The sequence below is a fragment of the Oncorhynchus clarkii genome, chromosome 29 (genome assembly GCF_045791955.1).
Source record: "Oncorhynchus clarkii lewisi isolate Uvic-CL-2024 chromosome 29, UVic_Ocla_1.0, whole genome shotgun sequence".
Lineage (NCBI taxonomy): Eukaryota > Metazoa > Chordata > Actinopteri > Salmoniformes > Salmonidae > Oncorhynchus > Oncorhynchus clarkii.
The window spans coordinates 4,891,787-4,904,125 of NC_092175.1; the positions used below are offsets into that span (position 1 = coordinate 4,891,787).

The 12,339-nt window shown below is 42.5% G+C and overlaps 1 protein-coding gene across 2 annotated transcripts in view; it reads left to right on the forward strand.

Annotated features, from left to right (window-relative positions):
• Positions 1-9,872: 9,872 nt before the first annotated feature.
• The window catches only part of LOC139388257 (metal transporter CNNM4-like), a 32,890-nt gene continuing 30,423 nt past the window's right edge, over positions 9,873-12,339 (forward strand). The window contains exon 1 of one of the 2 annotated variants that reach the window (XM_071134807.1): positions 9,873-11,323. In XM_071134807.1, coding sequence (XP_070990908.1) covers positions 9,910-11,323 — 1,414 coding nt within the window. In that variant the 5' untranslated portion in view covers positions 9,873-9,909. The remainder of the gene's footprint in view (positions 11,324-12,339) is intronic. The other variant, XM_071134808.1, reaches the window with a different exon arrangement.

Below are 12,339 nucleotides of genomic sequence, written 5' to 3' on the forward strand. Positions count from 1 at the left end.
TTCTGGTGTACTAATACTTTTCACTGTGCATCTACACACCAGTCTGTATCCTTTTAACTGTGAGTAATGCGCTAATTGAGCCTATCAATTATTCAACGATCACTCCAAAGCTCTTGTCGTCTCGTCTGGGATTGTCAATACTGTGTGGTTTGGATGTGTATTGGAAATGTGTTAGTAGTATTACCTTGGTGCCTAGGTTAAAGTTGATGTACATACTTCATGTGTTTATGGGGCAGTTTGAGAATCGATTTACCGACTTTAGAGATATGGCAGAGTATTCTCTGTGCTCAACCGAAAGCGCCCTGGTGCAGAAAATAATATGATTGAGCTTGCATATTTCTACTCATATTTCTACTAATTTCCAACGATAGGCACCGAGCATATCCAAATCTGACCATTCTACATAGAATCTACAAAACCATTTACATCAGCCATGCCAGTGCCGAGCGAAATTCCAGCCTCCTGAAGCTCATCAAGAGCTACTTGCGTGCATTCATGAATGACTCATGACTATCCAAACTCACTTTGCTTTGTATTGAGCGGGACATAGACGTTGACAAAGTGGTTGGCAGGTTTGCCAACATGAAGGAGAAGAGGATAACGTTTTAAAACGGGACCTTGATTTGTACATACAGTTGAAGTCGGAAGTTTACATACACTTAGGTTGGAATCATTAAAATTTGTTTTTTAACCACTCCACTTCTTGTTAACAAACTATAATTTTGGCAAGTCGGTTAGGATATCTACTTCGTGCATGACATGAATTTTTCCAACAATTGTTTACAGACAGATTATTTCACTTATAATTCACGGTATCACAATTCCAGTGGGTCAGAAGTTTACATACACTAAGTTGACTGTGCCTTTAAACAGCTTGGAAAAGTCCAGAAAATGATATCGTGGCTTTAAAAGCTTCTGATAGGCTAATTGACATAATTTGAGTCAATTGGAGGTCTACCTGTGGATGTACTTCAAGGCCTACCTTCAAACTCGGTGCTCTTTGCTTGACATCATGGGAAAATCCAAATAAATCAGCCCCCAAAAATTGTTCATCCTCGGGAGCAATTTTGAAACGACTGAAGGTACCACTTTCATCTGTACAAACAATAGTATGCAAGTATAAACATCATGGGACCACGCAGCCATCATAACGCTCAGGAAGGAGATGCTTTCTGTCTCCTAGAGATTAACGTACTTTGGTGCGAAAAGTGCAAATCAATCCCAGAACAACAGCAAAGGACCTTGTGAAGATGCTGGAAGAAACAGGTACAAAAGTATCTATATCCACAGTAAAACGAGTCCTATATCGACATAACCTGAAAGGCCGCTCAGCAAGGAAGAAGCCACTGCTCAAAACCGCCATAAAAAAGCCAGACTATGGTTTGCAACTGCACATGGGGACAAAGATCGTACTTTTTGGAGAAATGTCTTCTGGTCTGAGGAAACAAAAATAGAACTGTTTGGCCATTATGACCATCGTTATGTTTGGAGGAAAAAGGGGGAGGCTTGCAAGCCGAAGAACACCATCCCAAACGTGAAGCGCGGGGTTGGTAGCATCATGTTGTGGGGGGTGCTTTGCTGCAGGAGAGACTGGTGCACTTCACAAAATAGATGGCATCATGAGGAGGAAAATGATGTGGTTATATTGAAGAAACATCTCCAGACATTAGTCAAGAAGTTAAAGCTTGGTCGCAAACGGGTCTTCCAAATGGAAAATGACCCCAAGCATACTTCCAAAGTTGTGGCAAAATGGCTTAAGGACAACAAAGTCAAGGTATTGGAGTGGCCATCACAAAGCTCTGACCTCAATCCCATTGAAAATTTGTGGGCAGAACTGAAAAACCGTGTGCAAGCAAGGAGGCCTACATACCTGACTCAGTTACACCAGCTCTGTCAGGAGGAATGGGCCAAAATGCACCCCTTATTGTGGTATGCTTGTGGAAGGCTACCTGAAACGTTTGACCCAAGTTAAGCAATTCAAAGGCAATGCTACCAAACAGTTATTGAGTGTATGTAAACGTCTGACCCACTGGGAATGTGATGAAAGAAAGAAAAACTGAAATAAATCATTCCCTCTACTATCAATCCATCAATCAGTATTTATAAAGCCCTTCTTACATCAGCTGATATCTCAAAGTGCTGTACAGAAACCCAGCCTAAAACCCCAAACAGCAAGCAATGCAGGTGTAGAAGCACGGTGGCTAGGAAAAACTCCCTAGAAAGGCCAGAACCTAGGAAGAAACCTAGAGAGGAACCAGGCTATGAGGGTTGGCCAGTCCTCTTCTGGCTGTGCCAGGTGGAGATTATAACAGAATATGGCCAAAATGTTCATAGATGACCAGCAGGGTCAAATAATAATGATCACAGTGGTTGTCGAGGGTGCAACAGGTCAGCGCCTAAGGAGTAAATGTCAGTTGGCTTTTCATAGCTGATCATTTAGAGTATCTATACCTCTCCTGCTGTCTCTAGAGAGTTGAAAACAGCAGGTCTGGGACAGGTAGCACGTCCGGTGAACAGGTCAGGATTCCATAGCCGCAGGCAGAACAGTTGAAACTGGAGCAGCAGCACAGCCAGGTGAACTGGGGACAGCAAGGAGTCATAAGGCCAGGTAGTCCTAGGTCTCAGGTCCTCTGAGAGAGAGAGAGAGAGAGAGAGAGAGATAAATACAATTAGAGAGAGCATACTTAAATTCACACAGGACACCGGATAAGCCAGGAGAAATACTCCAGATATAACAGACTGGCCCTACACATAAACTACTGCAGCATTATTACTGGAGGCTGAGACCGGAGGGGTCAGGAGACACTGTGGCCCTGTCCGACGATACCCCCGGACAGGGCCAAACAGGCAGGATATAACCCCACCCACTTTGCCAAAGCACAGCCCCCACACCACTAGAGGGATATCTTCAACCACCAACTTACCATCCTGAGACAATGCCAAGAATAGCCCACGAAGATCTCCGCCACGGATCAACCCAAAGGGGAGGCGCCAACCTGGACAGGAAGATCACGTCAGTGACTCAACCCACTCAAGTGATATACCCCTCATAGGGACGGCATGGAAGAGCACCAGTAAGCCAGTGACTCAGCCCCTGTAATAGGGTTAGAGGCAGAGAATCCCAGTGGAGAGAGGGGAACTGGCCAGGCAGAGACTATTATTCTGACATTTGACATTCTTAAAATAAAGTGGTGATCCTAACTGACCTAAGACAGGGACTTTTTACTAGGATTAAACGTCAGGAATTGTGAAAAGCTGAGTTTTAATGCATTTGGATAAGGTGTATGTAAACTTCTGACTTCAACTGTACTTCCCAACCCTGGCTGTAATCTTTGACCTTAAAGCTGAAATACGCATAAGGTGAAACAACACCACTGTTCGCCACAGCGCCTTTGTTATTGCTTTTGTTTTGTTGATGAAACGGAGGAGCATCCGGCAGCATGTTAAAAGAAATCTGCGGTACGTTTTCTGGTGTCCTATCGTACGTGCAATGATGTCCAAGGGAAAACAACGGGGTTGGTTGTTGGAAGTAACTTCTTTGTTTTTGTAATATTTGGCAGTTTCACCAAGTACGGATCCCGACTAAAGAATGACATATTGTAACTTTAAGTCTGACCCAACACTCTAGAGCTACCCCTGACCCCTAACCCTGGATTGGGCGTTTTCCATATTGATTTTGCCTACCAAGTGATGATTTCAGATCAGTGCAGATGAAGGAGAGGAGAAGAAGACACTTTACAAACTCCTCCCTCTGTTCTTCTCCATCTTCCTCCCTCCCTTTATCTCCCCAGCTTCTTCCCAATTTCTGAAAAACATCAGCTATACTGTGGATGTTGTACTGCCAGACGGACATGTCAAGAGTCCTAGGAGTAACAGAGGGGATGGATGGCTGGAGTAACACACACACACACACACACAAATATGAGATCTGGATAGTGAAGATAGCAATGTACAGTATACAGTGCTGTTTAAACACCACTGTTCTCAGTTATGGGCATTGATATGACTAGTAACCCACAGTTATAACTTTTCCTATTTTCTGTTGACATAAATAATAATTTGTATAAGCATTTCATACAATAGTCAGAATTAATTTGAGTTAGGACTATATGGCTTTGTCTTATTGGAGCCTATTGTGTGAATGTAATATCATTTATTTTCACAGAAAAGTACTTTCCCGTGTCTGTAGTGACTTCTGTGTATTTTAGGCTTCATTAGACCAATGTAAATATACACATTGTGCAAATAGGGATATAATAAAGGAATGATTATAAAGTGGGAGATAAATATCCTCGCTATTGTTTTGTGTTTTCACTGATGATATCTCTCATTAGCTGTTTAACATTTCCATTCATGGCAGCTGATGGACAGGCTAGATATCTTTATAGGTTGTTTAAGCATAAATAAAGATTATTCTTATCCAATGTTAAGATGCACTTATTGTCAATGGATAAAAACAAATTGAAGAGTTTTAATATAGCTACATGTCATAATAGTAAAGTATTTATTCTCAAAATGCGAGTTGAGTCCTGAAAATCTGAAATTTCAGATGGTCCGACATCTGAATTTTGTACATATACTAAATTTGTATTATCTCGACTTTTAAATGTTCTTGTATCATGCTATTTTTTAAAGAATAAATCATAATTTGAAAAGGCATTCGAGTCTCTACAATGAAGCTCATCCTCGAATCCACCCAACAATTCCAGGAACGCTGCACAATCAGGGATATTCCGTTTTTGTTCACTAGATGGCAATGTGAGATAAAAACCACAGTCATGGATTGGATTTCTGCAGTATGACGAGATGAAGCGCTATTATTACGTAACTCTAGGTCACGGCAAAGAGGATTTAAAAAAAATCACAGATCTAAAGATAATTAAATCACATCTAGGCCTCCCTCAATATTCAACGGTGACATATTTAAAACGTATGCACACAAATTGAATGACCTAAAGCATTTAATAAGAGATTTGATTATTTAAATCACTACACTAGTCTATTAGCCTACATTTCGACATGATACAGCCTATTTTAGGATATATTAAAGACTGTTTCAAATACATATGGAGCGAAGACTGAAACAAGTTTTGTTGTTGTCCACCCTCTGTTGGATCCCTCAGCTCAAATGCCATGTACAAAACACCTGGGAATTCCGAGCTCAGAAATATCCAAATTCAGTGCATTCAAGACAATTTGCAACTCAGGGAAAAAATATCTCAGACTGGAAAAATGGCTTTGAACAGTCACCCAACACAGAATTCCAAGTCGGAAACTCCGGCATCTTTCTAGAACTCGACTTTTAGAACTGAAGATCACTGACGTCATGGTTTGACCTAGTGTTTTTCCGAGTTCCCAGTTTTCTTGAAAGCACCAAAAGTAACTTCCAGTGACCTCGAGGCTTTGAGATATAATGCCACGTTCAAACAACTGCAAACTCAGAAAAACACGAGGTCAAATCATGACTTCAGAGATCTTTAAGGTCGGAAAGTCGGAGCTCTGGAAAGCGGGCCGCTTTCCCGAGTTCCCGAGTTGGAATTTTGAGTTGGATGACCGTTCAAAACTATTTTTCCCCAGTTCCCAGTTGTTTTGAGCGCAATGAAGTTGGAGATTTCCAAGTTCCGAGTTCCCAGTCGTTTTGAATACAGCATAATCCCTTATTGCGCGGTCGGACACATTGCCACTCCCCCAAAAGGAGCAGTCTTCCATAGGAATGAGTGGAATTCTACAGTATTTAAATAAAAAACTTCAAGGACTAAATTACATTTATTTAAGAATGTGTTTGTTGTAGTGGGGACAGTAAGAGCAAAAAATAATAATTAAACTTTAGACATTTATTTAAGAATGTGTTTGTTGTAGTGGGGACAGTAAGAGCAAAAAATAATAATTAAACTTTAGACATTTATTTAAGAATGTGTTTGTTGTAGTGGGGACAGTAAGAGCAAAAAATAATAATTAAACTTTAGACATTTATTTATATATATATATATATATATATATATATATATATATATATTATACATATAAATCAAATTAAACTTGATTTGCCACATGCGCTGAATACAACAAGTGTAGACTTTACCGTGAAATGCTTACTTACAAGCCCTTAACCAACAGTGCAGTTCAAGAAGAAAATGTTTACAGAGCAGGCTAAAATAAAAAGTACTAAAAAGTAACACAATAAGAAAAACAATAACGAGGCCGAGTCATATTATATATTATATATATATATATATGTGTGTAGGTGTAGATACATATATTAGGTATATTAGGTTTAGCTCACATAATATAATTTTAAAGTATGCATTAAAGTGTCTGTAATATAATAAATGTGGCAAAAACAAATGTCGACATTAATAAATGCCTTTCTATAGTTCCCTAAATGGTTTTTACAATGGTGGGGGCGTACCAAGATGGAGGCGCCGGTGGCTTCAAAACAGCGCCCCCTGTCAGTCATTTAGTGTATATATAAGTCATTGGTTACATCACTGACAGCGACCGCAGCTGTCTCAGTGACACGAATGACCATCGACTATCCATCTGCACCCCCACTTGGCACAGACGTCACAGCATTATCCAGATCTGCCCTCGGGTTTGCTTGAATCTGAAAACAACTTTTAGCTACTGTATTGTGGAAACATATTGAACTGAGACCAAAACTGTGTTTCCCACATTGACATTGATGACCTTTTATAAATTCAACCAAATAGTCACGTCGAGGCATTTATGTTAACTCATTAAGTAAGCCTAAACTGAAATAACAATTAACAAACAATAAGTTGATTCAGCCCTTTTTTATCAAGAGCCTCTGGTTTCTCAAAGGGCTTCCTTCCCTTTGCATCCCACCAGAGGAGGCTGGTGGGAGGAGCTCTAGGAGGACAGGCTCATTGTAACGGCTGGAATAGAATGAACAGAACAATGAAGGCCACTCACCTTCCTCCAGCCTTCATCATTGGTCAGCTCCATGGTGAGTCACATCTCGGTTGTTGGAGCAAAAACCCTGTGCTATTTGAAGGATATCACAGGATATTTTCCATCCGTCCTACATCAACAGCCAAGGGCTGCTGCTGTCGTAGTGGATGTGGGATCAAATTATATCAAAAGGGTAAATCAGAGCTAATGAAACAGGATTTTATTGAGCTGATCAACACCCTGAAAGGCTCTGAAACGCAGCTGATTATCTCTGGCCCCAAGGTTCAGCAGGCTCTTAAGCACTTCACATCCGGCTTAAAGACTACTGCCACTCTGTTGGCATAACTTTTATTGACAATTTCGAACACTTTTTGGAAAGAAAAAATGCTCTACAGAGATGATGGACTCCATCGAAACCATCTCGGAGCCTGGAGCCTCTCTTCACATTTCAAGGCCGCTTTAAGATATTGACACAGAGACAGACCTAGCCCCGCTCAGGTGTTACCCACGAACCCAAGAGACTTCAGTGTGAAAATGTTGCCAAAGTCCAGCTCAGGTAATCACATCCATAAATCAGCATTGTCATCATACTGCAGGCCCGCAACAGGTAAACTTCATTGACTCTTGTTTTAACACACGTCCTTGCTTGAGGCATAGGCGGTTCAGTTCTAGACATTCCTATACCAATTCAAATCAATCCTAGGGTATATTCTAATAAGGGCTTACCTACTGATCATAGCATGCTTGTATTAGAGACTCCACCTGACCTGAGAACTGCTGCTGCGGTTTTAGATTTGTTTAGATCCCATTATGGATTTGATTAAGATTCAGACTCCTCAGTCCAACGTGGACATTCTGGTCATTTCTGAAACTTGGTTGAATAATTCTGTGCTGGCCTGTGATGTGTCTCGGTCTGGTTATAATGTTTACAGATCAGACAGAATTGGCAGAGGTGGGGGTATTGCCATATTTACAATTTCAATGTTTGCTACCTCTGTCCCTATGCAGTTTGATTGTCTCATTCTTAATGTGGGCCTTGGTCATAATAACCAGCTGACACTAATAGGAGGAGTGTAATCGTACTCCCTCGGCTCCCTCGTTCGCTCTTAACAATTTATCTGAATTTCTATGGTAAATCTGAACTATTAATTATGGGCAATTTCAATATTGATTGGAGGATGTCAGTGTGAAATACACTGAAAGGTATTTGCTCTGAGCTAAAACCTGTCTCAGCTGATAACTGGATACTATATGGAAATCTACTTTGATTGATCTTAGATAATAAATATGTTGCTAGTTGGGTTTTCCCCTGGATTTTAGTGACCATTGCCCAATTGTCTGTGTCAGAGCTGTGAAAATGCATTAACCTAAGCCTAGTGTCATCACTAAGAGGAACTTTAAAAACTTTAGTGAACAAGCTTTTTTACATTATCTTTCTTTTATTGACCTTGATTGTATCTCAGCTATCCCTGAACCTGATTTAGCTTTAAGCTTTTTTTCAAATGTATTCAATACTATTGGAGATAATCATGCCCCCTCCAAATGTCCCCTTTCGTGGTTAGAGCATTGGGCCAGTGACCGACCGTGCTGGATCGAATCCCCGAGCTGACAAGGTAAAAATCCGGCGTTCTGCCCCTGGACAAGGCAGTTAACCCACTGTTCCTAGGCCGTCATTGTAAATAATAATTTATTCTTAACTGACCTGAATCCAGCGAGTCTCTGCATACAAATACATTGGTATTTGGATTGACAATGATTTATTGTTTAAAAATTATACAAATTAGCTTGTTAAGAAACTTAAAGTGGGATTTTTCACTATAAAGATTTAAACTGACAAGTTATCAAATCCGTTCACAGGTAGTTAACTCTGGAGACTCCTTTTGGCGTAAACCGGCCTTTAGTTGTTCTGCTCCATATATTTGGAATCATTTCCAAAAAACACAGTACAGCCTTAGTGTCCCTAGTGGAGATTAGAGAGTGGACAGAGGGATTTGATCCTGTTTTGTGTGTATTTATGTTTGTGCTGTATTTGACTTGTTTTATGTTCTATTTAATGCTTTTGTTCTATGAAATTCTATGAGCAAGGCTCCCTTTAAAAAGAGACACTTTTCTCAAATAAAACATTTGAAAGAAAAGAAGGGAAACCACGTTTGACTCCGTTCCATTAATTCAATTCAAGCCATTACAATGAGCCCGTCCTCCTATAGCTCCTCTCACCAGCCTCCTCTGCATCATACAGTTAGGAGCGGGTACAGAGCCAGAGAGATGCTGGTGAGACGTACAGATGCAGTGTGCGGCACTTTATATAACAGCTTTGTCTCTGACTGAATACAAACCGATGGGCACCACCACCACTTTGCTGCATTGCCTTGGGCCTTTATGGCAAAATGTGAGGATGCCAGTTAATTGTGGATAATATACCTCGGGCTGATATCAAGATGCAAGAGATTAATAATTGATTATGTTCATTGATAGGCTTTATAATGTACAATTGTATGTGGCTATAAAGTTTATGGGCTATAAACACAATCATAATGGTGAGTCTAATAAATGACAGATAAACTACAGAATGCAATTAGCAAACACTCAAATTGCTCAAACTAAAGTTTGTGTGCAAGATACAGTAGGTCAGTTACATATAAATAGAATGATTTATTACATTTCTATGGTTCGTTCTACATAGCATTACGCTTGCCTTAGTCTCCCATGCACGCGCACGACCATGCGACATGAGAAAAACTGCAGCGCGGTCCCTCGTGAACGTGCAGCTCCGAATATTGCCCGACAGTAAGCCCAATATCAAACCCAAACAGTAGCCAAAAAAACACATCCTGCATAGTAACGTGTTCAGGATGGCGTGTGTTTGTGTGTGGGGCTGTACTTGCCGTGTCCGATAAGCGGTGCTTTAGGGTTATTACGGTACTAGAGGGGCGGGGCCGGAGGGACATCAGTAAGTGACGTCAGCTCCCAGTTCGCCAGCGACAGAGTGAAACAAACATGGCGACAGAATGGAGCGGGCAGCAAGGCTACGTTCTAACTCTAATCGTTTTCCTTTGGAGTGCAGTCGAGGGACGCACCGAAACGGCCACGTCGAGTGTCAGCAACAGCGGGACCCAGGTGCTCGGTATGCGGCTGGAGAGGAGCGACAAACCGGCTACGACCACTGACGACGGGGTCATACAGGTAACGGAGGAGAGCACAGTGCAGCTCCGGTTCTACGGTGTGCAGCTCAACTCGGGCACCTGGGCGCAGATCCGCTTCACGGAACGAGGGGATGGGAGCGATGAGGGGGGGGACAATAACATTATTGACGACACACCTAACAGGACTTGTGTTGATTTCACCAAAGACTTCAGCATCGCGACCTACATGAACATCAGTAGCCGGGGGACCACAGGGATACTCAGCATAAACATTAAACCCCTTCGAAAGAGCGAGCCGCACAAGGAATATGGGTTGTGCACCAAGAGTTTTGCCAATGGCAGGTGGGCTCTGCTCGGGGATAGCGACGGGAGACTCCGGGTGGTAGAGGGGGAGAAAACTCTCCTCCCCCTGTGGTTCCAGATCATCCTTATCTGTTGTCTGTTGGTGCTGTCTGGCATGTTCAGCGGGCTGAACCTGGGGCTCATGGCTCTGGACCCCATGGAGCTCCGTATAGTCCAGAGTTGTGGTTCAGAGAAGGAAAAAAAATATGCCCGCAAAATTGAGCCCATCCGCAGTAAGGGGAACTACCTTCTCTGCTCGCTGCTGCTTGGCAATGTCCTGGTCAACACCACACTCACCATCCTCCTGGATGACTTAATAGGCTCTGGGCTGGGCGCTGTGGTCGCCTCCACAGTGGGTATCGTGATTTTCGGCGAGATTGTCCCTCAGGCGCTATGCTCTCGCCATGGGCTGGCGGTGGGTGCCAACACCATCCAGGTGACCAAGTTCTTCATGTTGCTCACCTTCCCCCTCTCCTTCCCCGTCAGCAAGCTCCTAGACGTGCTCCTAGGCCAGGAGATTGGCACTGTGTATAACCGCGAGAAGCTGGTGGAGATGCTCAGGGTGACAGAACCCTACAACGACCTGGTCAAAGAGGAGCTCAACATGATTCAAGGAGCTCTGGAACTCCGGAGTAAGACGGTTGAGAGCGTGATGACTCCGTTGGCCCACTGTTTCATGATCCAGAACGACGCGGTCCTCGACTTCAACACCATGTCAGAGATCATGGAGAGCGGCTACACGCGTATCCCCGTGTTTGACGACGAGCGCTCCAACATCGTGGACATCCTGTACGTGAAGGACCTGGCGTTCGTGGACCCTGATGACTGCACCACCCTGAAGACCATCACTAAGTTCTACAACCACCCGGTCCACTTTGTGTTCCACGACACTCGACTGGACTCCATGCTGGAGGAGTTCAAGAAAGGTGTGTGCATCTGGAGAATGGTTGTGTCTGTGCGTGTATGTGTGTTTGTGCACGTGTCATACGCCACCATGCTTACATACATGGTTGATGTATTTCAAATGCATTAATCTCTACAACATAATCAATAGGCTGCACAGTACACACACACACACACACACACACACACACACACACACAGCAATGTGCCTGCCATATGGTGTGGACACACCCCTTGGCTGTATTGACGTGGGTATCGACGAGTGGAACATCTCGACGCAGTTGTCACGGCAGGGAACAAATGTGATGCACACCACAATCTAGGGGTCAGCAACTCTGACCCTGGAGAGCTACATAGACATGGTGTGCAGATTTTAGTCCCAGACTTGCACTAATCACACATTTAGTTGAATCAGGTGTGTTCGTGATGGGCTGGAATGAAAGCCTGTATAGGTAGCCTAGTTCTCCAGTTACCCCTCCCATAATTAGTTCAGAGTAAATCCATTTCAATTCAATCACTTTTTGACAGCATCCCTTTTGATTTAAACAACACTTTCCATACATGTTTACCCATGGGGAGAAGTAGTCAGAAAGGGACCTGAACTTGGACTTTTGGGACCTGAATGCCAAAACACTCAAGAGATAACAGTTCTCAAAGTGAACCAATTTTTTTGCATACCCCACCATACATAAACGGATGAGTTTTCTATCATTTACAAGCTTACAAACATGGTTGTCAAACTCATTTCTTCATATTCCCATATGTTGTAGGTTAGACCCTACCTTACATCCATCTGAAGTGTTTGTGTTGTGTCCGCCATCTGTTGAGACACAACTTGCTCTTGAATACAGGGTGGAAGAAATGTTCATCATAGAAATAGAATTCATAGATTGTACCGATCCCTTTAGACCACTGCAATTTAGCTTGTTAACCAATTGAAATTGAATTACTGTCACAAAGATGGCTGCCGGTCCACGTGCCGTTAAATGTCAACTTAAATGGTCATGACTATTTTATTACCTATATTTATATGGTTTCT